The sequence below is a fragment of the Neopsephotus bourkii genome, unplaced genomic scaffold, assembly GCF_033783945.1.
Source record: "Neopsephotus bourkii isolate Nb327-2 ecotype Australia unplaced genomic scaffold, CSIRO-AGI_Nbou_v1 NB_1433, whole genome shotgun sequence".
Classification (NCBI taxonomy): Eukaryota; Metazoa; Chordata; class Aves; order Psittaciformes; family Psittacidae; genus Neopsephotus; species Neopsephotus bourkii.
In genome coordinates this window covers 1,094,383-1,118,181 of record NW_026901910.1, presented here as the reverse complement: position 1 = coordinate 1,118,181, position 23,799 = coordinate 1,094,383, and the positions used below count along the sequence as shown (strand labels likewise).

The 23,799-nt window shown below is 59.4% G+C and overlaps 3 protein-coding genes and 1 long non-coding RNA gene across 9 annotated transcripts; all 4 read left to right on the top strand.

Annotated features, from left to right (window-relative positions):
* The first annotated feature begins 2,170 nt into the window (after positions 1 to 2,170).
* On the top strand, positions 2,171 to 6,106 carry LOC133220257 (junctional adhesion molecule-like). Of its 4 annotated transcripts, XM_061368207.1 has the most exons (7): positions 2,171 to 2,424; positions 3,679 to 3,842; positions 4,203 to 4,431; positions 4,574 to 4,703; positions 5,064 to 5,124; positions 5,330 to 5,425; positions 5,635 to 6,106. In XM_061368207.1, exons 1-7 carry the CDS (start codon positions 2,382 to 2,384, stop codon positions 5,791 to 5,793), a joined length of 882 nt encoding a protein of 293 aa, XP_061224191.1. In that variant the 5' UTR covers positions 2,171 to 2,381; the 3' UTR covers positions 5,794 to 6,106. The 4 variants fall into 4 exon arrangements, with proteins under 4 accessions (XP_061224191.1, XP_061224188.1, XP_061224189.1 ...); XM_061368204.1 differs by lacking the exon at positions 2,171 to 2,424 and having other exon boundaries at positions 3,211 to 3,842; XM_061368205.1 differs by lacking the exon at positions 2,171 to 2,424 and having other exon boundaries at positions 3,288 to 3,846; positions 4,210 to 4,431.
* A 1,774-nt stretch (positions 6,107 to 7,880) lies between these two features.
* SCN2B (sodium voltage-gated channel beta subunit 2) lies at positions 7,881 to 13,583 on the top strand. 2 transcript variants are annotated; one of them, XM_061368333.1, is made up of 4 exons: positions 7,881 to 8,114; positions 10,512 to 10,678; positions 10,950 to 11,160; positions 11,284 to 13,583. In XM_061368333.1, exons 1-4 carry the CDS (start codon positions 8,045 to 8,047, stop codon positions 11,481 to 11,483), a joined length of 648 nt encoding a protein of 215 aa, XP_061224317.1. In that variant the 5' UTR covers positions 7,881 to 8,044; the 3' UTR covers positions 11,484 to 13,583. The 2 variants fall into 2 exon arrangements, with proteins under 2 accessions (XP_061224317.1, XP_061224318.1); XM_061368334.1 differs by lacking the exon at positions 7,881 to 8,114 and adding an exon at positions 8,528 to 9,627.
* An 807-nt stretch (positions 13,584 to 14,390) lies between these two features.
* Positions 14,391 to 15,054, top strand: LOC133220256 (uncharacterized). Its single transcript, XR_009727676.1, has 3 exons — positions 14,391 to 14,636; positions 14,678 to 14,717; positions 14,852 to 15,054. It is a non-coding gene; the product is annotated as an uncharacterized LOC133220256 (long non-coding RNA).
* Positions 15,055 to 17,486: 2,432 nt separating this feature from the next.
* On the top strand, positions 17,487 to 23,051 carry SCN4B (sodium voltage-gated channel beta subunit 4). Of its 2 annotated transcripts, none has more exons than XM_061368202.1 (5): positions 17,487 to 17,610; positions 21,321 to 21,484; positions 22,087 to 22,312; positions 22,558 to 22,687; positions 22,789 to 23,051. In XM_061368202.1, exons 1-5 carry the CDS (start codon positions 17,547 to 17,549, stop codon positions 22,880 to 22,882), a joined length of 678 nt encoding a protein of 225 aa, XP_061224186.1. In that variant the 5' UTR covers positions 17,487 to 17,546; the 3' UTR covers positions 22,883 to 23,051. The 2 variants fall into 2 exon arrangements, with proteins under 2 accessions (XP_061224186.1, XP_061224187.1); XM_061368203.1 differs by lacking the exon at positions 17,487 to 17,610 and adding an exon at positions 21,010 to 21,216.
* The last annotated feature ends 748 nt before the right edge of the window (positions 23,052 to 23,799 follow it).

Here is a 23,799-nt window from a genome sequence, read left to right as displayed (position 1 = left end):
CCGAGGCATGGTAAAGTGAACTGGTGTTGCCTGCTGCCTATGTCTCATCAGGACAAGAGCCAGTCTGCAAGCACAGAGGTTCTTTAACCAGCTCTGAGCCTCAAAAATGAACTAAGGGGAAGCACAGGCTGCAAAAGGGTTGCTTGCCAAGATTCTCTCTGTTCTTGACTTCTCATTTAATGACTGATCAGATCAGTGTGCTGCAATGCAAGGCGTGGGACTGAGCCGTGTCTTGCACCTGCGAGGTGTTTTCTCCTTACAAAGCTGTGTTCCCACCACTGGTTCTCAGATGTATGCATCTATAATCCTCCTTGCCTCTCCTAACAGTTCCTTTTTCGTGCTGGTTTGTCAGTACCTCAGTCTAGCTCTTAACTTCCTCTTGCAAGTTGAAAGTGACCACCAAAGTGAACCTGAAATAAGAGACTCGGAAATAAAGACTGGCATACAAGATACATATCTTGCATGCACAACTTCGAAGACAATTCACCTTTCAGGTGCTCCAAACTAGTTACTGAAGATGGATTTGTCCAAGAGAAACTGACTGCCCCAAAACCACTGCAGGTGAGTATGTTTTGCCATTGTGTTTGTTAGCTAGTTGTTCTTCCTGAGAGCTAGGGAAGCACAGAAGTGCTGAGGATTCGGGGACCCTGTGCAAAAGTAGGAAACTCTGAAGGCAGTATGGTTTCTGTGTATTTCCCCCCCCGAGTCTGTTTAATAGCAACTCTCCTGTGGAAGGATTTGGAGATGTCAGCCCTGTGATTTATATAACAGCCTGGGTGAGTGGGTGCTGCCTTCAGCTGGTGCACTCACAGTACCCACTTGCTCTGCGTGTCACAGAGGGGGAACCTGTACAAATGTGTTCCCATATAGGACTGGAGTTTATTCTTAGATATAGGGTAATAAACCCAGGAAGGATCTGATGGAAGTAAAGACCAGAGCCTCAGTCACTCAGCTGCAGAGAACTTGTGAAGTTCTGCATGGAGATATCCCAGCGTGCAGCCTGCTGTGTGCTCAGGACTCCTTTTGAAGCTAGCTCCTATTTTGGGCCCTGCGTGGGGGTGATCCTGGGCAAGCGTAGCTCTGCTTGAGTTCTCTGGCTTTTGGCAGCATAGCTGGGAAGTAGGAGGCTTTGGCCTGCTGCACCGGGAGATGCTGCACCCGCTGAGAGCTTTGGAGCTGAGCGTGAGTTTGCAGTGTTTGCAGGTTATATGTGCACAAGCAAACGGTGCTGTGGCAGAGTTGCAGGCAGCACGCTCAAACTGCCCAGCTCTCCCCTCCAGCCACAAAAAAACAACCCCCAACCAGGTCATGTTGCTTGCACAGCAGATTGGAGACAATTCCAGAAGGCTTTCTGCCACTTTCTGGGATCATGTTTGTGGAAGGGGGAGAGTGACGAAGGGCAGAGGTGGTTTTACATCCCTGACTGCAGGCAGAGCACCATGCACTGACTGGAAAGCTGTAGTGACTGTTTTTCAGCCTAGAACACACTGTTGGTCACCCAGCAGCTAACTCTGGGTCTGTAATCCCTATCTGAACCCATCTCAGGGTGTTTCTGAGCTCCCTTTGCTTTGGAAAGAAGAAAGAATCATCCGATGTCTCTGGCCATGTAAAGAGATGGAAGCTTTCTTAGGCGCTCATTCTTTCCCACTGCAGAAGCTGTTCCTGCTGCTCCATGTGTGTGCATGGAGCTGCACATCCCCTCTCATCCCCCCTCACTTTTGAATGGGTGCAGCTTTGAATCATGGAGCAGGGACACAGCAAGCAGGGTACTGACTTTTGCCTCCCTGTGATCCACATGTGAACACTGGCTGGCACATTCCTGATAATGACAACCAGTCCTTCCTAGGGTGCAGGAGACATCTACAATGTGTGGAAGGATGATGTTGGCTTTGGAGAGATGTGCCGCAGGTCATAGTGAATACAGAGACCAAACATGGCACTGGCTGAACACTTCTCACCATGTGCAGCATGCAGTAGGGGGTCTGTGTTGTTAGGACCAAACATCTCTGAGTACGTAGCAGAAGAATCTCCCCATTGCTTTCTGAGCAGGGTTAAGGGTGATGAACATCTCGGTTCAGATGCGAGACTCGACCCCAAACCACCGGAAAGATTCATTACTTGGGGGAAACACAAAAGGGTTTCTGGCTGTGCCCTCCCCCCCGCTTGCTCTCTTCCTTCCTAGGGCTCAGTCTCAAACCAGTGACATCTGTGCTTTGCTCACTCAGCTGTGGCTGGCCTGAGCATCCAGGCAGTGAACATCATATCCCTGTCTGAGGAACTGAAGGAAGTCTCTTTGTGACTCGGTGTCCAGTTGCACATTGTTGCTGTCCTGCCCCGGGGGAGGCTGATGCATGTGTCACCTCTGCTGCTCTTGCTAGAAGATGAAGGTGTTGCTGAGGCTGACTCTGGTGCTGACATGGCTGGGTAAGCTGGAAGTCATTCTGGTGGGTTTATTGCTAACAGACCCATAGGTTCCTCTCTTCCTGCAGTGAGAACCTCTTGGGCTCCTGCGTACCAATGGCTCTGGTCTCTGGGTGCTGCATATTCCCTTCTGCAGAGCTCACATATGTATAGGCTTCAGATTGCAATGGCATTCCTGGACAGAGTCCTGTACTTATTCTGCCAGGCTCCAAGGCTTTGAAAGAAGTAGAACTGCTTTGTCGAGTCTAAACACAGGGGAAGCTTTCCAAGGGATTGATTCTGGCTCTGCCTGAGGCAAGTGGCTCCCTTGGTCTTCTCTACTGGCAAATATTTGTCATTTTCAGCCCCACAGCTGGTCAAGACCAGCAGAAACCTGCTTGGGAAGCTGTAGCACTTTGCATTTATTATTCCCAGAGCATCAGGCAAGCACCTGGTGCTTGGCCAGAGCCCAGCCCTCAGTGGCTTTGCACACACTGAGGACAAAGCCTACCTGCCTGAGCAGCTCCCCATGCAATCAGCTCACCTACATCCTGGCAAAGAAGTGCCAGAGCCTCAGCCGCTCTGCTTGCAGGGTGCTGCCAGGGCAGGCAGGGTTTGTCTTGACAAGCTCCAGTGGCATTGGCTGCCCCGCTTGTTTCCCTTCCTGCCGCCCGCTTTGCAGCCCGATGTGTGGTGAGGCTTATATCAGCCCTGTGCTCTTTGATGTTCCTCTGGCTTGGTTTTGTTTCCCTGTTGTCCGGCTGCTCCAGAAGCCCTAACCAGTAGTTACATGGCCAGACAAGTCCAGGCCCAGGTCTGGAGCCTGTGAGCAAGGGGGAAAGAAGCCAAATGGGCAGGTTGTGAAAGAGGAACTGAGCTGCGTGCGGAGCAGTTGAATCGCCCCTGGCCTGGTACGGATGAGAGCGGCACTGGTTCTCCCAGCCCGTGACTCAGAGGAACAGCCCTGCAGCCGCTGCAGGCTCCGGCTCGGAGACGCAGAGGGCTGGGGTTGTGCTTCCCCACTTCCCTTGGCGTGGGGTGTTCAGTGAGCGCAGCAGCCCCTGCTCCGGTGGCTGGGAGGATGTGCTGCCCCGCATCCCGGGCACGCCGAGAGCAGGGGTCAGGGAGAGCCTTTGCCTGCACGGGCAGCAAAGCCTCCCTGTTGCGCTCTGGTGCCGTTAGCCCCAGGCTCACCTGCAGAGGAGTTACCTATGAGGACAGGCAGGCTGCAGCTGGCCGTCCTCCCTGGACTCATCCTGCTGTCATTGTCCCTGGCAGAGCGATGCAGCGGGTCGGCTGGATGGGTGTCCATGGAGCCGCAGCTTCGAGCCAGTGCTGGGGACTCTGTGCTGCTGCAGTGCCTCTTCCTAGACCCGCTGGCCAAGGGCTGGACCATGGCCAAAGTGGACTGGCTGCGCCTGGCAGGAGCTGGCATGCAGAAGGTGGGTTGGGACCAGGGCATGGGTGGTGGAGCAGGGAATGGGGCAGGGAGAAGGGGAAGGTGAGCAAGGCAGCTCACAGGAGGAGTGGGGAATGGCCCAGTCCACAAGAGAAATGTTTCCCTGCATGGCAATGGGGACCTCCACCTTTCCCCATGGCCCTGCTCTGCAGGGAACCATGGCATTGGGTGCTGTGTCCTGCGGCTTTCCAAGAGAGCTGGGAGCAAACTGGGCTCTTGTGCATGGCAAACAGTCCATGGGGAGAGGGAGATAGCACGGACCTGAGGGCTCTCAAGCAGGGAAGGCACACAGTGCAGTGCCCTTCCCCTGCACTCCTTTCATCCAATGCTGTCTGTGCCCCAGCAGGAAGAGATGGTGTTTTATTACTACAGCAACCGTAGCATCCCTGTGGGCCGTTTTCGGGAGCGGGTGCAGTGGCAGGGGGACATCTCCCACTGGGATGGTTCCATCCAGCTGCAGGATGTGCAGGTGAACGACAGCGGCACCTATGTGTGTGAGATCCGGCTGCTCCAGCGCAGCAGCATCTTCAAGAACCACACGGTGCTGCACATCAGCCCCACAGAACAGAGAGGTGCGTGCCCTGCGCCTGCTCCCCTCTCCCATCACCCTGCTCAGCCCCATGCAGAGGGGCTCTGAGGGCTCTCAGCCCCTGCCACCATGGTTCTGTGGCAGGGTCCCTGTGTGTACCACCCCCTGTACTGATGTCTCCCCAGCAGGACACGGAGCAGCAGGCACCCAGGATGCTGCAGCCCTAGGAGACATTGGGTTTTGGCCTCTGGCTCTGGGCTGTGGTTGTGTGGCCGTTGTGCTGGCTTTCCTGGCCGGGCTCAGCCTGAGGAAGAGGTACCAACACTGCCTTTGGGTTTATGGGGCTGAGCAGAGCACCTCCTTGCAGATCTCCTGCACTGTTCTCCCTGGCCAAGCACTGTCCTCACTGCCACAAGCAGGGCTGGAGAGGGGGGACCAGGAGGGGTCATCTATGGGGTGTTGCACTGCCTGCAGTGGGGTGCAGGCTCCTGCTGCCCTCTAGTGCCACACTGCCCTGCCCGGTCCCTCCTTTGTTCCCAGATCTTACCGGCTCCAACAGCAGGGACAGCCTGGCCAAGGCATGCACATCCCAGTGTCCTGGGAGAGGGCGGGCAGGGCAGGAGGTGCAGGCGATGCTTCTTGCTTGAGGTGACACCACCATTGCCTTCCCTCAAGGTCTTCAGCCAACACGGCCCTGGAGAGGACTGGGAATGGTGGCAGCAAGAGCAGAGCAGAGGTGAGAGCTGGGGCTGAGCTGTGTGCAGGGGAGTGGGAGCCTGCCCTCCCTGGGGCGCAGCCACATCCTGCTCTGGTGGGAGGTGGGAGAGGGGGATTGATGGGGTGCAGGGAGCTGCGGGCCAGCACCCCCAGTGAGGGATAAGGCAGCCCTCATGTACTTGGGGGACCACTTGGCCCCAAGCACCCTGATCTCCTTCTCACAGGAGGCCCTTTACTCCTTGATCCCTGGAGCTGAGGTACCCAAGGCTGAACGGGGTGCAGGGAAGAAGAAGAGAGCCGAGGAGACCTACATAACCATGGTGAGGAGGAGCTGTGGCAGGCATGGGCAGGGAGTGCAGCTGTAGGGCCAGTGACCCCCTCATCACTGCCCGCTCTTGCAGGGTGATGGCATCCAGGCCCTGGCCCCTCACTCCTCACACCACACAGCAGCATCCTTTTTCCTTCTGCCCACTCCAAATGGGCCCGATACCTGCAGCAAGACTCATGCCCTGTCCTTTGCTCCTTGCAGCACCCATCCCGCTTCCAGGAGAATGGTGTCTACGTGGAGCTGGCCAGGAGGGTGATCCCAGCTGAATGGATGGGAGAAGGGAGACAGGGTGATGGACAAAGTGAGGAACCCTACAGCAGACCAGAGGTAGCACTTCCCAGGGCTCCAGAGCAGGAGTAATAGCGGTGCTGGGGGACGTAAGCCCTTAGCCAGCAGGTGTGTGCAAGGCATCTCTGCTCCTCCGGGCAGGCAGCGTTCTGCTGCTGTCAGCCCTCCCTCTAATAAGTGATGCCACTTCACCGTGTGCTCTGTGCCAGAGTCATTGCTGGGGCACGTCCCACCCAGGATGCCTGTGGGGACCAGGGAAGCTGTGTCTCTCTGGCTCTCATCTCCTGGTCTCTGGAGGGGGGAACAGTGGGCACAGCCCCCCCACTGTAGCTTTTCATGCTGGTCCATGCAGCTCTGGGTCCCGAGATAACCATCTCCAAGGAGAGCCTGGCAGAGAGGGGACAGGGGTGGTGCAGGCATGCCAATGGTATCTTCCGAAGATAATAAACCCCAGGGAGTCTTCCCTGTTCCTGGCTTACTTTTACCTCCTGCTTAACCGTGTGATGTCCAAGTGTGCCAAAAACTGCCTGGCCCAGAGCCTGCAAGCCCCTGCACCCATGTGCAGCCTCACACACAGCACCCATGGCTCCAGCACAGCCGAATGGGCCGCAAAGGGGGTCCCTTTGCCTGGGATCTGCAGGGGATGGAGGGGGCAGTGGGTCCCCACGTGTGTGTGCCCACACGCATCTCCATGCAGCATCCACTGCTATGGGCGAGCACCCCTATGTGCACCCTATACCTGGGGCTCGCTGCCCTGGCCGGGGAGCCCGGGAACCCCTCCATGGCCTCCGGGGCAGCGTCTCGGAGGCGCTGGCTCCTCTCCTGCTCTATATATAGATGTTTGACACCTCCAGGTGCCGAGCATGGGACCACCTCCCTCCGGCTCTGCGGATGGGAGACTGCAGCTCAGCCTGCTCCCGCTGCAGCCCTTGGTTTCACGTTGACACCCTCCTCTCTTTTCCTGCACGATGGGATCACAGGGGGATCCAGCAAACGGATCTGGGTTTGGGGCATCAGGGGGTTACCTATGACCCCTGCTGTCTTTGCAGGGTTATGGGAGCAGAGCAGAGCTGTGTCTGCCCGCCCAGCGCAGTAAGAAAACTGTGCTGTGTGTGCAGTGAGTGTGTTTGCTGAGCAGGTTTCCTGTGTTCACCCTGGCACTCCTCTAATGCCTTCTCTCCTGGCTGCTCTGTTTCCCCTCCTGAAGCTGGCCAGGTAGTAGAGCACCTCTGCATCCCTCCCCATTGCCCCATCCCTGCCTCCCCAAAGCTCTGGTGCTCAGCGGATGAGATGTGCTCTGGCTCCAGGACATCTCTCAACTTTCTGCTCACTGATGCTGCAGCAGCAAACCCCACCATCGTGTGCCCCAGGCACAAGAACAGGGGGGCTGAGCAGCTGCTGTCACTGCCTTCATGAAGCAATGTGTTCTTTCCTTCCTGCACCCCCCTCTGCGGCCTGAATCCAGGTTTGGAGTCCTTGAGCAATGGTGCAAAGGGGACAATTCCCAGCCCTCTTACTGCTGAGCAGAGCATCTGCATCCCAAGGTCTGGATGAGGAGAGGGCACTGCCCTGGGATAGCATCCTGCAGGGGGAGGTGCCAGCAGAGTCTGGTACCCCTGGGAAGTGAGGGGGCTGCCCTTGCATCAGCATGGGAGTGGGCAGGCACATTGGGAGCGCTTCTACCCGCTGCCTCCTCCCGGGCACGCTGTGCAGGCAGGGACCCTCTGCTCTCTGCCTGGCATCAAGGGCAGGTCCTGGGCCCAGCTGGGCTGTCCAGAACAGGAACTGCTGAGAATGGTGCGAGCAGGGCTGGTTGCAGCCTCCAGCTGGGCAGAGGTTTCACATCTGCATCGCCCCACTGAAACCAGGGGGCTGCAGTGGCCATGGGAGCCCTCAGGGCTGGCCAAGCCCTGGGATGCCGGTTTCCTGTGGGGAAGAGGAGCCCTGAGCGCTGCTTCCTCCAGTGTCAAGTTTGCACTGAATCCCACCAGGAATCTGCTCCTTGGCTCCCCTGTGCTCAGCACACTGCAGGAGATGCTCAGTGACACAACCCATGGGCAGACCCCTGCACACGAGTGCCAGCAGCCTTCTCCTTCTGTTCAGGGGAAAATTTTTCCGCCCTCCCACTTGTGCTGCTGAAATCCACCAACCACAGGATTTACTGGTTTTCGGCTCCAGCACAGCTCCAGCCATATTGGGCTCTAGAAATAAAGCAGCTCTAATGTTATATGTCACCTGCACATAACCCGGGCGTTCGAAAAAAGCCAAACCACCACAACCCACACCACCACCACGTCCTCTCCACACACAAAACTCCATCAAAATGAGCCTGGAAGCCTGGCTCCCGCAGCCCACCTTGTTCCTCACTGGCCTCAGCTTGCTCCTCTCGCTGGGTAAGTGGCATCTCGACCCCTTGCATGCACACGGCTGCCAGGGGACAGCACCCAGGCTGGGGAGAAACAGCCCTGTGTGGCCAGGAGCCCCCTCCCCGCATCCCAGCCCCGTCTGTCAGCGGGGATGCAGCGAGCAGCGCTGTGCTGCAGGGATGGGGATGGAGGTGGTCCCAAGGGCAGCCTGCCCAAACCCACCAGCCAGGGTGGCCTGAGGCAGGACGGGGGCATGCTGCGGCTCTATCTTATCCTAAAAGCACGGTGCATCCTGCTTGCTGAGGTTTGTCCAAGCGCAGGGCTGTCTGCATGCCAGGAGGGGTGAGGGCTGCAGTGGGGTATGGGGCACCTCTGGCTTTGCCTCGCTGGGAAGGAAGGATGTGGCTGGTGGGATATGGGTGGCTTGTGACTTTGTCCTTTGGTTTGTGGTGTGTGGGCTCTGGGCTGATGGTGCTGCATGGGGTGGGGGGGAACCGTGGTCTCTGCATTTGTCCTGCCCCGGAGCCAGCAGCGTGTGTCAGCAGGTTTGGGTCCACAGGGACTGGGAAGAGGAATGCATCACTTTGGGGTGCTGTTTGCACCGTCCTGGAGCTCCCGGTAGGCTGCCTTGGGAAATGGAGGATAAAAAGCCCAGTGAGCTCTGCTTTAGAGCCTGCGTGTCAGTTTACCTCCCGAGCCCTGGGTGCAGGGTATAGTGTGACAGAGCATTTGGGAGCCTGCACAGCACCAAAGGACACAGCCTGGAGGGTGGCTCCTAGGGGTTTTAGTGGTGTCTTTCCCCACCTCTGCTGTCCCCTGGTGCTGGATGCCCTGGCCATGGCAGGGTTTGCACCTGCACATGTAGGTGCTCCCCAGGCACGTGCCCCCGGCGTGCTGGCTGCCTGCGAGGACCATCTGGCATAGGGCAAAGCCCTGTCACTGCAGAGCCTGGGGTGTCCTCAGGACGCAGCACAAGGCCACCCAATGCAGGCACACAGGGCACAATGTGAGGGCTGACGGGCACTCGAGCCCATGACCCTGTGCAGGGAGCCCTGCAACCAGGCCTGGGCTGGGAAGGGACCTCCAGGGATAAGCAGGCTCTTCTGTCCCACCCTGGGCTGCAGTGGGGCAGCAAGGCTGGCACAGCAGCCTGGACACTTCCTCCTTCCTTGGCTGCTGTGGCTTGTTCCCATGCACCGGCTCTCCCCATCCCTGTGCCCTGTGCAGAGGCTGGATGGAGGGTGCTCAGCTCAACGTGAGCAGGGATGGAGCCATCCCCAGGGGCTTGGCCATACCTGAGGGCATCCCTCAGGTGGTTTCAGGATGCTGCTGATTTGCACCTCCGAGGTGCAGCTCAAAACAGCCGTAGCTGCACCTTGGGAAAGCCACTTTTCCCTGGCTGTGGAGACTGGCCCTTTTCCTGCCCTGCTTGCAGATGGAGCGGATTAGCCAGCAGAGCAGCCTTGAGTGCATCCAGGGCTGGACTCGGGAGCCCCTCAGGAAGAAGGGTTGAGCAAAGAGCAGCAGCCAAAGGGGAGAGGTGAGGTGATGGGGAAAGCTCCTGCTGCCGGTGTCACTGTCCCTGCCTGCGGGGTGCCATAGCCCCCATTTGCAGTCTCATCCATCTGGGGCTCTCTGTCCCTGTGCTTTTAGTGGCTCAGCCTTACAGTCTGCAGTAGTTGGTTGCACAGGAGCCTGTCTCAGCCCTTCCCAGGCTGGGGAGAACATGCTGGATGCAGGCACTGCGGTTCTGGTGCTGCTGCAGCACCCAGAAGGAAAGGAGCACAAACACCCCATCCCTGCCCTGTGAGCTGCACCAGGTACTGCCCCTGTTTCCCTGCTACAGCAGGGCCAGGGTGCAGGGACTGGCCTTGCCCCCCCAGCAGTGACTGAGGTCTTGACACGGGCATTCCCAGCTGGAGAATCCTTGTGCAAGCTCCCCTGGGAGGTGGGGGAGCATCTGCATTCCCCCTGCAGCCCTGGGGCCGGTCCTGGCAGATCCCAGACCTTGCTGCTGTCGTGCATCCTGCTGGGAATGGAATCTGATGAGCACAGCCATAAAGTGCTCCGTGTAAGTGGCGCTGATGCTGCATCCAGCCCTTGGTGTTATCGATCCTGCAGCAGGAGAGCCTCAGCTAAGTGCAGGCAGCAGGGCTTGCCCGGAGTCAGCAGAAGTCAGCCAAGCCAGGCAAGGCAGAGAGGGGTCACCAGAGGGCTGATGCTGCTTCTACTCAGCCAAGGGATGGTGCCAGGGCTGGGGATGCTCCCTCCTTGTCCCCAGTCACTGGTGTGCAGGGAAGCCCTGGTCCTGCCTGGATGTGCCTGGAAGGCAATCCCAGGCCCCGGGGTGAGCTCTGCCAGCAGGATGGATGCTTGAGCCCCTTTTCTAACTCCACATTTTCGCTCTTGCTCTGCTCACTGCAGCACCCACAGGACTGGGGATGGAGGTCATGGCCCCCGCCACAATCAATGCCTTGAATGGCTCCTCCGTGAAGCTCTCCTGCACCTTCAACTCCTGCTACAAGGTGGAGAACAAGCAGTTCTCCCTCAACTGGACATACCAGGAGTGCAGGAACTGCTCTGAGGAGCTGGTGAGTCCTGCTGGGGCTGGGCATGTGCTGAGACAGAGGTGCAGGGATCAGCTTGAAGCAGTCATGGGCATTCCTTGGGGTCTTTACGTGTGCTCCTGCTACCCAGCCCTTTGCTACAGGGAGGAATAGCAACTGATGGTGTAAGCAGAGTGGTGCCATGAGGAGGGGCTGTTGCGGTGGGCGCATGCAGCAGCGCGTGCAGGGCAGGGGGATGCCTGGCACACACACATAGCCTGTACCCAACAGCATCCCACCTCCTCCTCCTGCCCAGTTCCTGCAGTTCCGGACGAAGATCATGAACAAGCAGCTGGACCGCTTTGGGAACCGCGTGGAGTTCACGGGGAACCCCGCCAAGTACGACGTGTCCTTCACCCTCAAAAACGTGCAGCTGGAGGACGAGGGCACCTACAACTGCTACGTCCTGAACCCCCCGGACCGGCACCGGGGCCACGCCAGCATCAGCCTCAAGGTGCTCACCAAAGGTCAGTGATCCCCTCTGCTGCCCCGTGCTCTGCCTTCACCCCGGCAGTGGGAGCCAGAGCCCTGCCTGTTCCCAGTGGCTCCGCTGGCGGCTCCAGCTCATTCCCTGAGCCCTGTCTCCGCAGAGCCTCCAAAGCATGACTCCACGGTGGCTGTCATCGTGGGCGCTTCCGTAGGCGGCTTCTTGGCCGTCGTGATCCTGGTGCTGATGGTGGTGAAATGCGTGCGCCGGAAAAAGCAGCAGAGGCTGAACACGGACGACCAGAAGACGGAGGAGGAAGGAAAGACAGACGGTGAAGGCAACCCAGACGAGGGCACCAAGTAACACCCCCAGTCCCTCCCTCCCTCTTCACCCCTGTACAGCGTGACCCCCTTGATGTGCTTCCCCAAGCAAGGAATTCCTGTCTCCCCAGAGCATCCCTCCTTCCATCTCAACACCCAACCCAGCCTGGAGCAGGGCGAGGAGAGCAGGTCCCTGGAGCCTGGCCACAGCGGGCAGGGCTGGGGATGGTGGCTGAAGCGCATCGGGGCTGCCCCTGAGGCTCTGAGCGCCTCAAGAGCATTGCGTGTGCCTGTGGGGAAGTGCTGGGGACAGGGTGGTGTGGGACAGGGGGGATGAGCACGGTCCCCATGCATGGAGGGGATGGAGCAGCAGGTGCCAGCAGGGGCAGAAAGGGGCTGGGCAGCCCCGTGCCTTGATGTCTGCACCCTGTCCCACCAGAAGAAGAGAGAAGGAGCCAGCGGCCAGCATCATCTGCCTTCGGGGCCATGTCTTGCCCCCAGGATGCTCCTGCTGGTCCCAGGGCACAGGCATCAATGTGCCTGTCCCTAAGGGATCCCAATAGCTGTCCATCTCCTCCTTGCAAGTCCTGTGTGCCAGTGCTGAGGGTGCTGTGACAAGAAGCTTGTGCTCCTCAGGGACTGTCCCAGCCTGCTCGGAAGCTGGGTAATGACCATTAGCTCACACGGTGTCTCTGAGCTTTGCTGCTGTTTGGAGCCACTAATGGCTCCTGGTTTGTAACGGATGTACCCTTCTGCTTCTCGGGCTATTTTTGGGTCTGAGCATCTCAGCCAGAGGTGCTGGGCTGACTTTTTTGTGCTCGTTTCCTTCTTAGGGAGGGTAATTCTAATGGAAAATGCTCTACTGATGTGCCAAACCGAGGTGGTGGGGAGTGGCGGGGTGCGACTGCTAGGGGCGAATCGCTGCTGGGAAGAGGAGGAGGTTTGGGGCGCTTGCTGGGAAGGACTGGGCGCAGATGCAGGACCCTGTGATGCTGAGATTGCCTCCTCCAGCCTCCCTGCACAGCACTGCACAACCTGTAACTGCCATGGCAAAGCACTGCCAGCCCGGCCAGCCCCAGGCCCTGCAGTGCCGGCTGCTCCTGCCTCAGCCCCATCCATGGTCCAGCTCTTGCCCTGCTTTGGCAGCTCCCTCAGTGCCCCCCAGGAGCTGCCCCGTGTGCTCTGGTTTGTTATCAGCAGTGGCCAGGGCAGCTCATGGGGGACAGGACGTGAGGGAGCAGTGATCCCGGCTGGTCCCACCCTGCGGTGGTGCAGGGGGATGCATTGAGCCCGGGGTTGGGACTGGAGATGCTGCCTGCCTTGGGCAAGCCCTTGGGCTCCTGTGCAGGACCTGGTGGATGAGCTGTGCTGGATGGAGCTCACCCTGGGGCTTCTTGTGGGTCAGACAGGGATGTGTCCCCGGCCACACCGTGCCTGGGCTTTCCTTCTCCTATGGCAGACAAGACATGGGGCAGGAGAGGGGCAGTGCATGGACACCACAGGCCAAGTGACAGAGGCCCTGTCACCTATTAGCAACACTGCCAGGGGAGAAGTGAGACTTTCCCCACAGCTCCCAGTGCTGCTGCATCCCGGTGTGGTGCCATCCCAGCAGTGCTGTGGGCAATGCCTCCCTGGGGAGGAAGGGATGTCCATGTGCCCCCTGCTCTACCCCCATTGCTTCCTGCCCCAGCCCCGTCTGCCCTCCCCACCCCGCTCAACCTCGCTGGGCTCTGCGCTGCTCCCCTTCCCATCCGCAGCAGGAATGCGCCGTGTCTCCATGTGCCTTCCCTGTTTCCCGTGGCATTCCCTGCCCCGGGGAGAGTCGGGATGAGGCTGCCTGCCCCTCGCACCCCCACACCGGGTGGCTTTCCCTGCACAGTGCCAGTGGGGAGCCAGCTGCCAGGCTGGTTCCCCGGGACCGTATCCTGCTTGGAGCCAGGATGTGAGCGGCTCCACGCGGGATTGAGCTGGCAACTCTGCAGCCGAAGGCCTCTGACTGTTGCACATGAGCAGTCTTGCATCTGCCTTTTCATTTCTTCCATGCACTATCCTTGGATTGCAAGTTGCCAATGCATTTGTATGTACATAGCTGTACACACCAGAGAGAATCTCTACAAATATATATATATATACACCCAGAGGAGGCGCTGGTATCGGTCGTGACTGTAGTTTTGGGTTTGCGCCTTCTGATGGGTTCGTTTTGCACTCTGCTGAGTGCAAGGATGCTCTTCTTGCTCTTTGTACAGTTAAACAAAAGAACAACAAAACGCAACGTTTGCACTTGATGCTTTTGTGCTGGAGGGGCAGGACAGGGTCCCTCATCTCTGCTTCTGTCCAGGGGAATGGGAAGGCTCCTGCTTTGGTGCTGGCGCATGGCTCCACAGGGAGCACTGCTCAGCACGGCAGGTAAGGCTCAGCAGGCTCCAACGGAGCCCAGGGCACACATGGGGTGATGGGCACCCATAGCCAGGCTGCTTTCCAATTTAGCAACCCAGCAATGCCACTGGAGCGGTGCAGGAGGGCTCAGTAACAGGCACATGCATCCACCTACCTCCGTGCAGACACAAGGGTGAGTGCCAGGGAGCTCTGACAGCTCTCCTCTGTCCTGCCTCTCCCACCTGCGGCTGCCGAATGCCTGCACACCCCAAGTGGCACACCAGCACAGCCCCTACACAGTGGTGACAGTGAGTGGCATCAGCAGTCTCTGCTCTTCCCACTGCTGCCTGCTCACCTCGCTGTGTGCTCACTCTGCAGGGAGCTCCCAGCTCCCCTCGGGCACCTCTCCATCTCCATCTCTGCAGGAAGGGCACCAAAATCACCTCTAATGCACTCAAGCTGACTCAGTCCTGTAGCGCTGGGCTGGTGCTGGGGGTACAGCCCTGCCAGCAGCAGTGAGTCCCTGGCCTGCACCTTCAGAGGGGCAACTACAGCAAAGGGGACAGGGACTGGCAAGAACCTCATGAGGAAGGCAGGCGCTGTGGGATCATGGAGGAGAGCCCCGTGGGACACGCCAAGGGTGAGTGCTCATCACTGCGAGGAGCCAAGGGCACTGACTGCACCCTCCCGCAGGGCTGTGGCTTCACAGGGTCTCCAGAGCCGGGGACATTCCCTTTTACACACCGCATCCGTTTCCTTGGACCAGGTGGTGTTAGAGGTGTTGAAGAGCAAGCTGGGAGACAGCAGGGACCTCGGCTCAGTGCTCTGCAGAGCCTCGGGGCTCTGCTGGGTGCTTGGTAGGAGCGCAGAGCCGCTGTCCCTGCGATGCTGCCTGCAGCCTGTCAGTGGGGCTGGGAAAGGGGACAGCCTGGGCCAGGGAATTCCAGGAGCTGAGGGGTGTGGGGGGCAGCGCTGGAGCTGGGGAGGGTGCAGGGGAAGTGCTGGGTCAGGAAGAAACTTTTTCCTGGGACACAGGGCAGTGTCTCCTGCAGATTCCTCTGCAGAGGCTGCCTGGGGACACTGCTCCTCTTCCCCTGCTGGTATTAAAGGGCCCATGAAAGGGGGCGAGGAGCCTGCCCACCCCCAGGGCAGGCAGCTCTGCTGGTGGACGCGGAGGAAGCAGCGGGCGGGACGGCTCTGCACTGGAAGAAGGAGGCAGGGAGAGGGGGAAGCATCGCTGCAAGCAAGGGAGCGCTGAGAATGACAAAGGCAGCCGAGCACTCACCCGCACTCCGCGCTCCCGGGACCTCCCGCTCAGCTCCAGCCCAGGCTGCTCCTGCGGTGTCCGGTCACTGCGGGCGCCTCCTGCCCGCTGCACGTCCCGGGCTGCCAGGCCACCTTGTCTTTTAAAGGTCACAGCCAGAGGAGCTTGCAGTAAACATAAGGTGCTGATGGGAAGCTCTGCTCCAGCGTTGCCACCTCCTCCTCCTGCCTGCTCCTGGCCCGGGAGCCCAGCATCCCGTGGCTGTGGGAGGGATGAGGCTGTCCTCCTGCTGCTGCTGGGAGTGCGGATGGGACAGGATGCTCCAGGGCAGCCGGGGCCGGTGCTGCGCCTGCTGCATAGAGCTGGGAGGCTGCAGCCCAACTGCTCTGCTCAGCCCTACCCAGGTACCCACGTGGAGGGAAACAGGAGCCCTCCTCGGAGAGCAGCCTGGTACTTTAACCCTCCCTGCTCCATTAGTGCGAGGTGAGAGGGAGTGACGGGTACCCAGGAGCCTCACAGCCACTCTGACCGCTCTGCAGGCTGTGAGCCAGCTGGCAGGACCCCTGCACCCTTCTTCCTGTCTCCCCGAGAGGTGACAGTGTCCGAGCATGGTGCTCGCCCTCCCTGAAACCGGACACAGCAGCTTTGTGCTGGACTCAGCAAAACAAGTTCCGCTGAGCCACCGTATCCCTGGTCCCATGCCGGACATCTCAGTATCCTGCTAAAACCCCAGGGCCAGCTGCTCTGTGTGTGCTTCCTGGCCATTCACTGAGGTCAGGCTGTGGGACAGCAGAGCCGTTCCCAGGCCTGTGGCAGCAGCAGATGTCTCAGGAGAGCAGTCAGGCGAGGAGACCGGCCAGAGCTGCCAAGTGTGACAGCTCCATCAGGCTGCTGTGACAGGCAGCATCCCGCTCCGAGCCCCAGGCTGCATGGCCAGGAGAGCCCGACACCAGGCTCAGAGCCCCGCTTCTGCAGAGATGTCAGTGGGGACAGAGTGGGCAGCAGACAGGAAGGAGTTCATGCATAACGGCCTTTCCCTTACGCAAGGGTATGGGTGCGACTCTTTCATGTCCCCAGTGCTGCAGGTCTCTCTGGTCCTGCTTGCTGGATGCTGGAGGGTCCAGCCTCAGCCTCATTGGCCCCCCTGTTTCAGCATCGGTGCCCATGGTCCTAGCAGCATCATGCACCCTTGCAGGACAACAGCTAGCCGTATCCATCACCTAGCTGTATCCATCACCTAGCCGTATCCATCACCTAGCTGTATCCATCACCTAGCTGTATCCACCACCTAGCTGTATCCATCACCTAGCAGTACACACCACCTAGCTGTATCCATCCCAGCCGCCCGCCAACACACCTTCTGCTGCATCAGCAGTTCTCTCCACACCGCTCCCGCAGCGCCGGCTGCCAGCGCTCCCCAGCCTGCTCTGCCTGTACTTTTCCTGTCTCTGTTGCCAGCACTGCAGCTCTAACTCCTCAACCCACAGGCACTGCTGGCATCCTCTGGTGGTCCCCTGGGATGCCCCCGTGCCCTGCAAAGCCTCCTGCTTCCCCTCTTCCCTCCTGCTTCAGGTGGGAAGGAGAATGAGCTGCAAAGAGGGCTGTAGTGGGGCTGAGGGGTCTCAAAGCACCCTGGAGCTGATGGGCCACGGCACCACAGACATGAAGGCAGGGCCCTGTGGAAGAGCTGCTCTCACAGCTGAAAAGAAGTAATCTTGTTCGGGGAAGCCATGCTGTAGAGCTGTACCCAGCAAGGGATGTACAGCCTTACCTGGTCCCTGGACACATGCCTCATGCCAGCAAGGACTCCAGCCTGAAGAAACAATCAGTCCTGTTCCTGCACTGTGAGCACAGCATCACCTCCTCCCGTTATCAGGATGCATCACCTCCAAATCACTGCTCTGCACAGGGCTCTGGGCATCTAATGGATGTGGGCTCAGAAGTAAAGCTCTTTGCACACTGTGTCATTGGATGCCTCCATTAGGAGGGCCTTTTTGGATGTGGTCTGCTGGAGGTTAGCTCTAATGGATGTGGCAGTGTGGGAAAGGTGCTTGAGACGTAAACTTGTGCAGCCAATTATCCCAGAACAAACCCACAGTGAGAAAACTAAGTTTGCCAAGTGCTCCCTTTGGTGCTGGGTGGATTCCCTTGCACCCGACTTTGTGTCCCCCTCTGCCATCGGGGATGCTGGTAGCTCCATGGGGACAGCAGGCAGGGACACCGGTGATGCCACGCTCCTGAGCGCTGACCGCAGCAGGGGCAGGGGAAGCCGCAGCCTCAGCGGCACCTCCTCCCCTTCCAGGGTGGCCCCAGGGCATCCCCCGACCCCCGGTGCGGGCGGTGCTGCGGGAGGATGCGCGGCGCGGAGGAGCGCGGAGGAGGGCGCAGCGCGGCCCCGCCCGGCACGGCCCCGCCTGCCCGCAGCGGGGCTGCCAGAGCCGGGCCAGCACGGACCGCGCCGCAGCCATGGCCCGGGGCTCGCCCGCCGCCCGCCGCCGCCCCGCGCCGCGCCTGCTGGCAGCGCTCCTGGGTAAGGGGCTGCGGGGGGCTGCGGGACCCGCTCCGCCCCGCGCAGCGCCCGCATCCCCCGGGAGCGCCGCGGCTGCATCCCGCTTCCAGCCGCTCCCCGCTTCCCGAGGCGGGGGGACCCTCGCTTCCCGCTCAGCTGCTTTGCATCCGGATTGCCCGCACCGCCAGGGATCGGACGCTGCTGCTGGGATGGATTTCCCCTGCACGGGCGCTAATGCAATGATCTCCGCTCTGCAGACGGCGAGCCCGAAGCACTGAGGATAAGTGACTTGTCCAAGGTGACTTCGCAGCCGAGTCCGAGAGCGGACTCTGAAGTCCTGCCTCCAGCCCCCTGCCCTGCCTGCACCATCGCCAGAGCTTCCTCCTGCGAGCACTGCGGCTGCATCCCGCTTTGCCCTGCTCCGCTCTGCTGCTCTGTGAGCAGGGACCGCCGCTACCTGCCTGCTAACGTGAACCGGGGGAATAGCCGTAGGGAAGCGGTGCACTGCTTCAGCGCAGCCGCCAGCACGCCCGCCGACAGGTCATTGTCTTTACAGTTCGTTTGCATGCGCTTCTCCGCGGCGCGGGGACGAGCCCACACTGCAGGGCTCGGAGCATGATGCCCAGGCGTGTGTCCAGGGATGCCCGAGCTCCCCGGCTGCAGGATGCAGGAGGGAGTTTGCAGCCGTCCCCTCCCCGCTGCAGCTCCTGGGGCTGGTTCCAAGCCACCTGCATCAATTCTCACTCTCCGGCTGCACTTCTGCTCGTGTAGGTCACCCTTGTGTCCACGGGCACAGGGAGCCTGAAACCGAGGGCTGCCTTTGCAGCACTTGCTGTTGGGAAGCTCCTTTGAGAGGCATTTTAGAGGGCATAGTTCTTAAGTTTGCTTTAAGTGAGCTGGAGACACAAAAGGACGTGTAAGTACCTGGCTCCCTGCAAGATTTGGGTGCTGGTTGAAGGTGCCTCCTTGGATAGAAGCAGTGCAAGCTGCTTTCGGCACAGGGGTGGCAGTGGGATGGTAGGAGAGACTTGGAGATGCTGCTGACAGGGCGCTTGGGGTTTGAGGTCCAGTGTGTTGAGATGGGAACCTGGTCCTACAGGTCACTCAGGTGGGCTGGGAGCCTGGAGGGAGAGGTGGGAAGAGGAGAGTGTCTGGGCAGGAATCCGTGTCTGTTTTGGGATGCTGTGCTCTCCAGGGAGCAGTCCTGGGCTCCTGGCTGCACCAGGGAGCTGGAGCACATCTTCTGTCCTCAGCGCTCATGGGAAGGGGCAGCCCGTGTGTCCTGTCCCAGAGCACACAGGGCTCAGGCTGGCCTGAGAGTTCCTTGCTTCTAACCTGGGTGGAGAGGAGCCTGGCCATCCCACCAGGCATGGTTTGCTGTGTGTGCTGGGAGCTCACATGGATTCTTATGGGCAAGGAAAGTTTTTATAGAGGTGTTTTCTCGCAGATAGTGGAAGTGTCTGATGGCTTTTCAGGTGAATCATAGAATCATAGACCAGTTAGGGTTGGAAAGGAACTAAAGATCATCTGGTTCCAACCCCATGTGCCCTTTCCATTCAGGCACTGATTCCCAGACCAGGTTCACAATGGGCTGCAGGAAAAGCAGGCAGCTATGGGGGAAAGTCTTGTTTCAGGTCCTGGCCCAGGCTGGAGCGCTATTGCTGCTGCTGCTGGGGCTGGGTCCCACGTTGCAGCACTAAGCACATAGCTCAGTGGCTCTGGGACCTCTGTGGGGCTTGCCCCAGAGGCTTACCCTTAGGAAGAGGCTCTGGCAGCAGCAAGTGGCTGCTCCCCGGTGCCCCTTTGCTATCTCTTGGTGAAAGCTGGTCCCTGCAGGTGTCCTGGAGCCCATGGAGGGGCTTGCTCTGTGTGCTGAAGGCTGGGTGGGAAGTGCAGCAGCTTTGGGCACATGGCCATTGGGCAGCTGGTGTGGCAGGTCCAGTCAGCAACCTCCCGGCCTCCCCATGTCTTTTCCTCTGTGCTTTATTTAGAGGTAACATATCAATTCTGTCTTCCTGAGACCACAGCATGACAGGAAGAAGATCAGCCTCCGCTTACCCCACGCATTCAATTCAGATTGCGTTCATGACGTTGTAACGGTGGCAGACAGGATTAAAAGTGTCACAAGCTGCAAGGAATCGTCTTTCCTGTAAGTAACTGTCAGCTTGCAGCACCCTGCCTGCTCAGGCGTACCTGCAGAGCCAGGCAGCCCTCTGCTAAGTCTTACTCCAGGTAGCAGCATGGCTCCCCAGGGATGCTCCTGCCTGTGAAGTCCCTCTGTAGCATCCGCAGGGCTGCTGTCTGAGCCTGACAACTGCAGGAGACCTCCTTCTGCTGGGAACCACCCCCTGATGGTAGCTAAAGCCTCCGGAGGGGAATGAAAAGTGCTTCTTTGTAAAGTTAAGTAACTCCTCGCCTGCAGTGCTTGCAATGCAGCACTGCAGCAGGGCCAGAAGCCCAGGATGCAGGGCTCAGGCTTGGCTTGGGCTGTGATGTGCCTGGGGAGTTGTTAGCACAGGCATGTGTGGGAGAATAAATCAGCAGCTGAAGCAGCTTCAGAGAGAAGGGAATCTGAAGCTGAGGGCAGTGTATCCAAGTTTGGGTGTTAGTGGAGCTGCAGACCAGCTTATAGCTGCAGGAGAGCTGTCCCCAGTGTGTTTTGGTTATCCAAGTGCCCAGGGAAAGCTTTATAAAGGTGGCTGAGGTCTGGGAAAGGGCAGGACAATGCTTGCTGGGTTGTACCACAGCTTGGCTGTACCACACCATACAAGCTGAACAGGGCTCTGGTGTGACTGGGGAATGAAGCTGCTCTCCTGGCCCGGAGCAGAGCATCCCGTGCCCTCTGGAAAGGGTTTGTGTGGACACTGCTGCCCAGCCTGGTGCGCATGGGAGCAGTGCATGGTGCCTTGCATGGGACCTGGAGCTTTGAGGCACAGTGGGGCTTGTACCTGCTCCCGGATGCGTTTCTCCTGCTGACAGGAGGAGAGGAGAGGGAGAGCTGCATTCTGCAGCTTGAAGGTCATCCCTCTTTACATGGGAGACAGGCTCTGCACGGCAGGCTGAGGGGTCCCAGGGCTGCACAGGCTGCGAGGAGCTGCGCTGCACAGCAAGGCTGATCAGTGCTCCAGCTCCCAGCTTGAAGAACACAGAGCTCTGCTTTGCTTTGGGCGCTTCTCTCCCCCTTGAAGGTTTAGCTGGAGGCCTGTGGATAACATGCAAATCAGAGCTTTCATTCGCATACTTCATTCGTGATGATATTATGGTTCCCTTTGAATCCGCGCTGCCTCTGTGGGTTCTTCAGGAGCAGGTCCCCTGTCTCTGCCTAAGGCTGGGACAGGCACGTTTGCTCCTGCCATGCCAAAGCGAATGAGGGGTGACAAACCCATCCTGGGCTATGGGAGCTCATGCCCCTCGTGCTGAGGCTGTGGGGAGCAGGAGGAGGATGCCGTGGGTCCCTGGTGGAGCTGGGAGCAGGACCTAAGGGGTGATGGCTGCATCCCGCTGCTTGCCATGTGCTCCCTGGGAGGGGATCCCACTGTGACTGGTGCTCCAGCAGAGGCCAGGCTGCAGGGGGGAGCAGTTGTCCTTCCCATGTGCCTTTCTCCTCCCTGCCCCATCTTTCCCCAGGTACATGTCCACAGCAAAGCCCAGCAGAGGCTGGGCTGCACCCCGGTTCCTGATGCAGCAGGCTGGTGCCGTGCCCTCACTGTCTCCTCCCCTCTCCCTGCCAGGTTTGCACGTCTTCGCCCTCGCCTTCGCCTTGGAGGTGTCAGTGGGGAAGACCAACACTGTGATGGCCCTGAATAACTCCAATGTCCTGCTGCCCTGCACCTTCACCACCTGCATAGGCTTCCAGGACCTGGTCTTCACGTGGTATTTCAACTCGACAGAGATGGTGGGTGCCTCTCTGGCCTTTGCCTCTGGTTTATAGGCAGGGTCTTTCCTAATTCCCAGTTCTTGCAGAGTTCCCTTTCTCCTCTCACAGGGCTGTGCCAACAGGGTGACTCAAACACCTTGGCACATCTGTGCTTTTGGCACAAAGCTGTTCTGCTGCCCACAGGCTCATCTCTTAATGTAAATTGACTGCTCATGTGCAAGTCTGCCCTTTGGGCAAAATAGGGTTGGTTTTCTCTTCCTGCACTTGCTCTGCGGGACTAAAGGGTCCGGATTTGCTCTTCAACTCCTTATCAGGAGGGCTGGTTTGGAGCAGGTCCTGCAGCCCTGTCTGTCCCTACTGCAAGGGGGTTCTCCCATCCTTTGCATGGTCTATAACACCACTGCAGGGCAGGGCAGGGCAGGTTGACTGCTGCATCCACAGCACTGTGGGCTGTGTGTCAGGCCCCCCTCCATAACCATTACTGCTATACTGGGGCGTGCAGGGACACTGCCATGCGTGTCTGTGTGTGCAGAGCGCTGGCAGGAGACCTTGGGCCTTTCCCTCACTTGGGATTGTTGGGAGCCCGTCTGATCCCGCATCCTGCATCCCTGCCCCTGCAGATTTACCACGGCAAGATAAAGAGCAAAGCCTCGGAGCCCTTGCTGGTGGCGCGCAACCCACGAGTCGAGTTTGTGGGCTCGACGACCAAGAAGGACAACAACATCTCCATCCTCCTGAAGAACGTGGACTTCAGCGATGCTGGGAAATACACGTGCCATGTCAAGAACCCCAAGGAGAAGTATGCGCAGCACAACGCCACCATCTTCCTCACCGTGGTCCAGAAGAGTAAGTGCTGGCCAGGGCTCCGGTGCCCTGCGGGTGGCACTGGGGCAGTGGGGAGGCAGACCCCATCCTGGTTGTGGAGGTGCATGGGGGGTCCTGGCTTCTTGGAGGTAGCTGGCATCCCTGCAGGGTAAAGGTTGGCCTCGTGCCCCTCTCTGTGGGTCCATAGTTGCTTTGTGGGGCGAGATCGTGCAGTTGGGAGCTCCCTGCTCCCATCCTGAGGCCCCTCAGCACCTTCTCTCCTGCAGTGGTGGAGACAGACAACACTGTGACGCTCATCATTGTGGGCGTTGTGGGGGGGCTCATCGGCCTCCTCATCCTCTTCATGCTCATCAAGAGGGTTGTCCTGTTCATCATCAAGAAGACTCAGGATGGGAAGTGAGTGTGGGTCCTGGCGCCCTTTGTTGGGTGCTGCAGGGGGTCGTGGTGAGAGGGGCTGGAGGGGCAGGGGTTGTGAGCTGCCTGTGTGCCCTTCCCAGGAAGGAATGCCTCGTGAGCTCCTCGGGCAACGACAACACGGAGAACGGCTTGGCTGGCTCCAAGGCGGAACAAAAAGCACCACCAAAGGCATGAAGCAGCGGCACCCCGCGCCCGGCCTGCCCCGCAGCGGGGACAGGGGCAGGGGGCCAAGCCTTTCCCTTTTGTTTTCTTCCCAAACTGCCAATGCTTGAGACCTGTTTCTATTACACACGTGCCTGCAACCTGCGCTGCTTCTCGGAAAAGACTTAGGCTGCCGTGGGGACTCGGACTGGGATGCTGCCGGGACGGAGGGAGCTGCCTGCTCTGCGATGAGTGACGGCAAGAGGGTGCTGGGCAGGCAGGGAAGGGGCTGGGGATACCGTGGGTGCTGCGCTGCTTGCGGGGTGGTGGTGGATGGTGAGCAGGGGTCCCGGCGTGCCTGGGGGTAGAGGCTGCGAGGAGCTTGGGGTGTCTTTGTGTGAGTGGCAAAGCAGAGCTGGGGCAGGCAGGAGCTGCCTGCCTTGTGCAGAGGGCATCTGAGCAGAGCAAAGGTGCACAGAGCTCGCCATAGAGGCAGAGGCTCCTGGTTTGCTGCTTTTCCTATGGGTCCGGCACAGGAGGAAAGGAGGAAGCAGGGCTGATGCAGCAGGGCTTGGCTTGAGCTCTCATAAGCACACTTGAGAACCAAATCAGACACTGTCAGGGCTGTCATCTGGTCCCTGCAGGGGCTGGTGCCGTGCTCCTGCCATGGGCCAGGCTGGTTCCTCCTATGCAGGGCTGTGGGGACCAGCAGCCGGGGCTGGCCACATCGTGGGGTCACTGGTGGCTGCAGTGGGGTGAAGGTCCATGTTCCACACCCTGTGTAGGGCCATACCCCAGGGGCAGTGGGGGCCTTCTCGGGGTTACTCCCTGGGTTTGTACTGCTGCTCCTGCTCCTCCTCCCCTCTTCAAAGCCCATCACTCAGCACACTCAGAGCAGTGATGCTGCTGATGCTGCCTCGCCAAGGCTCAACTTGCTCCGCAGAGGTTTT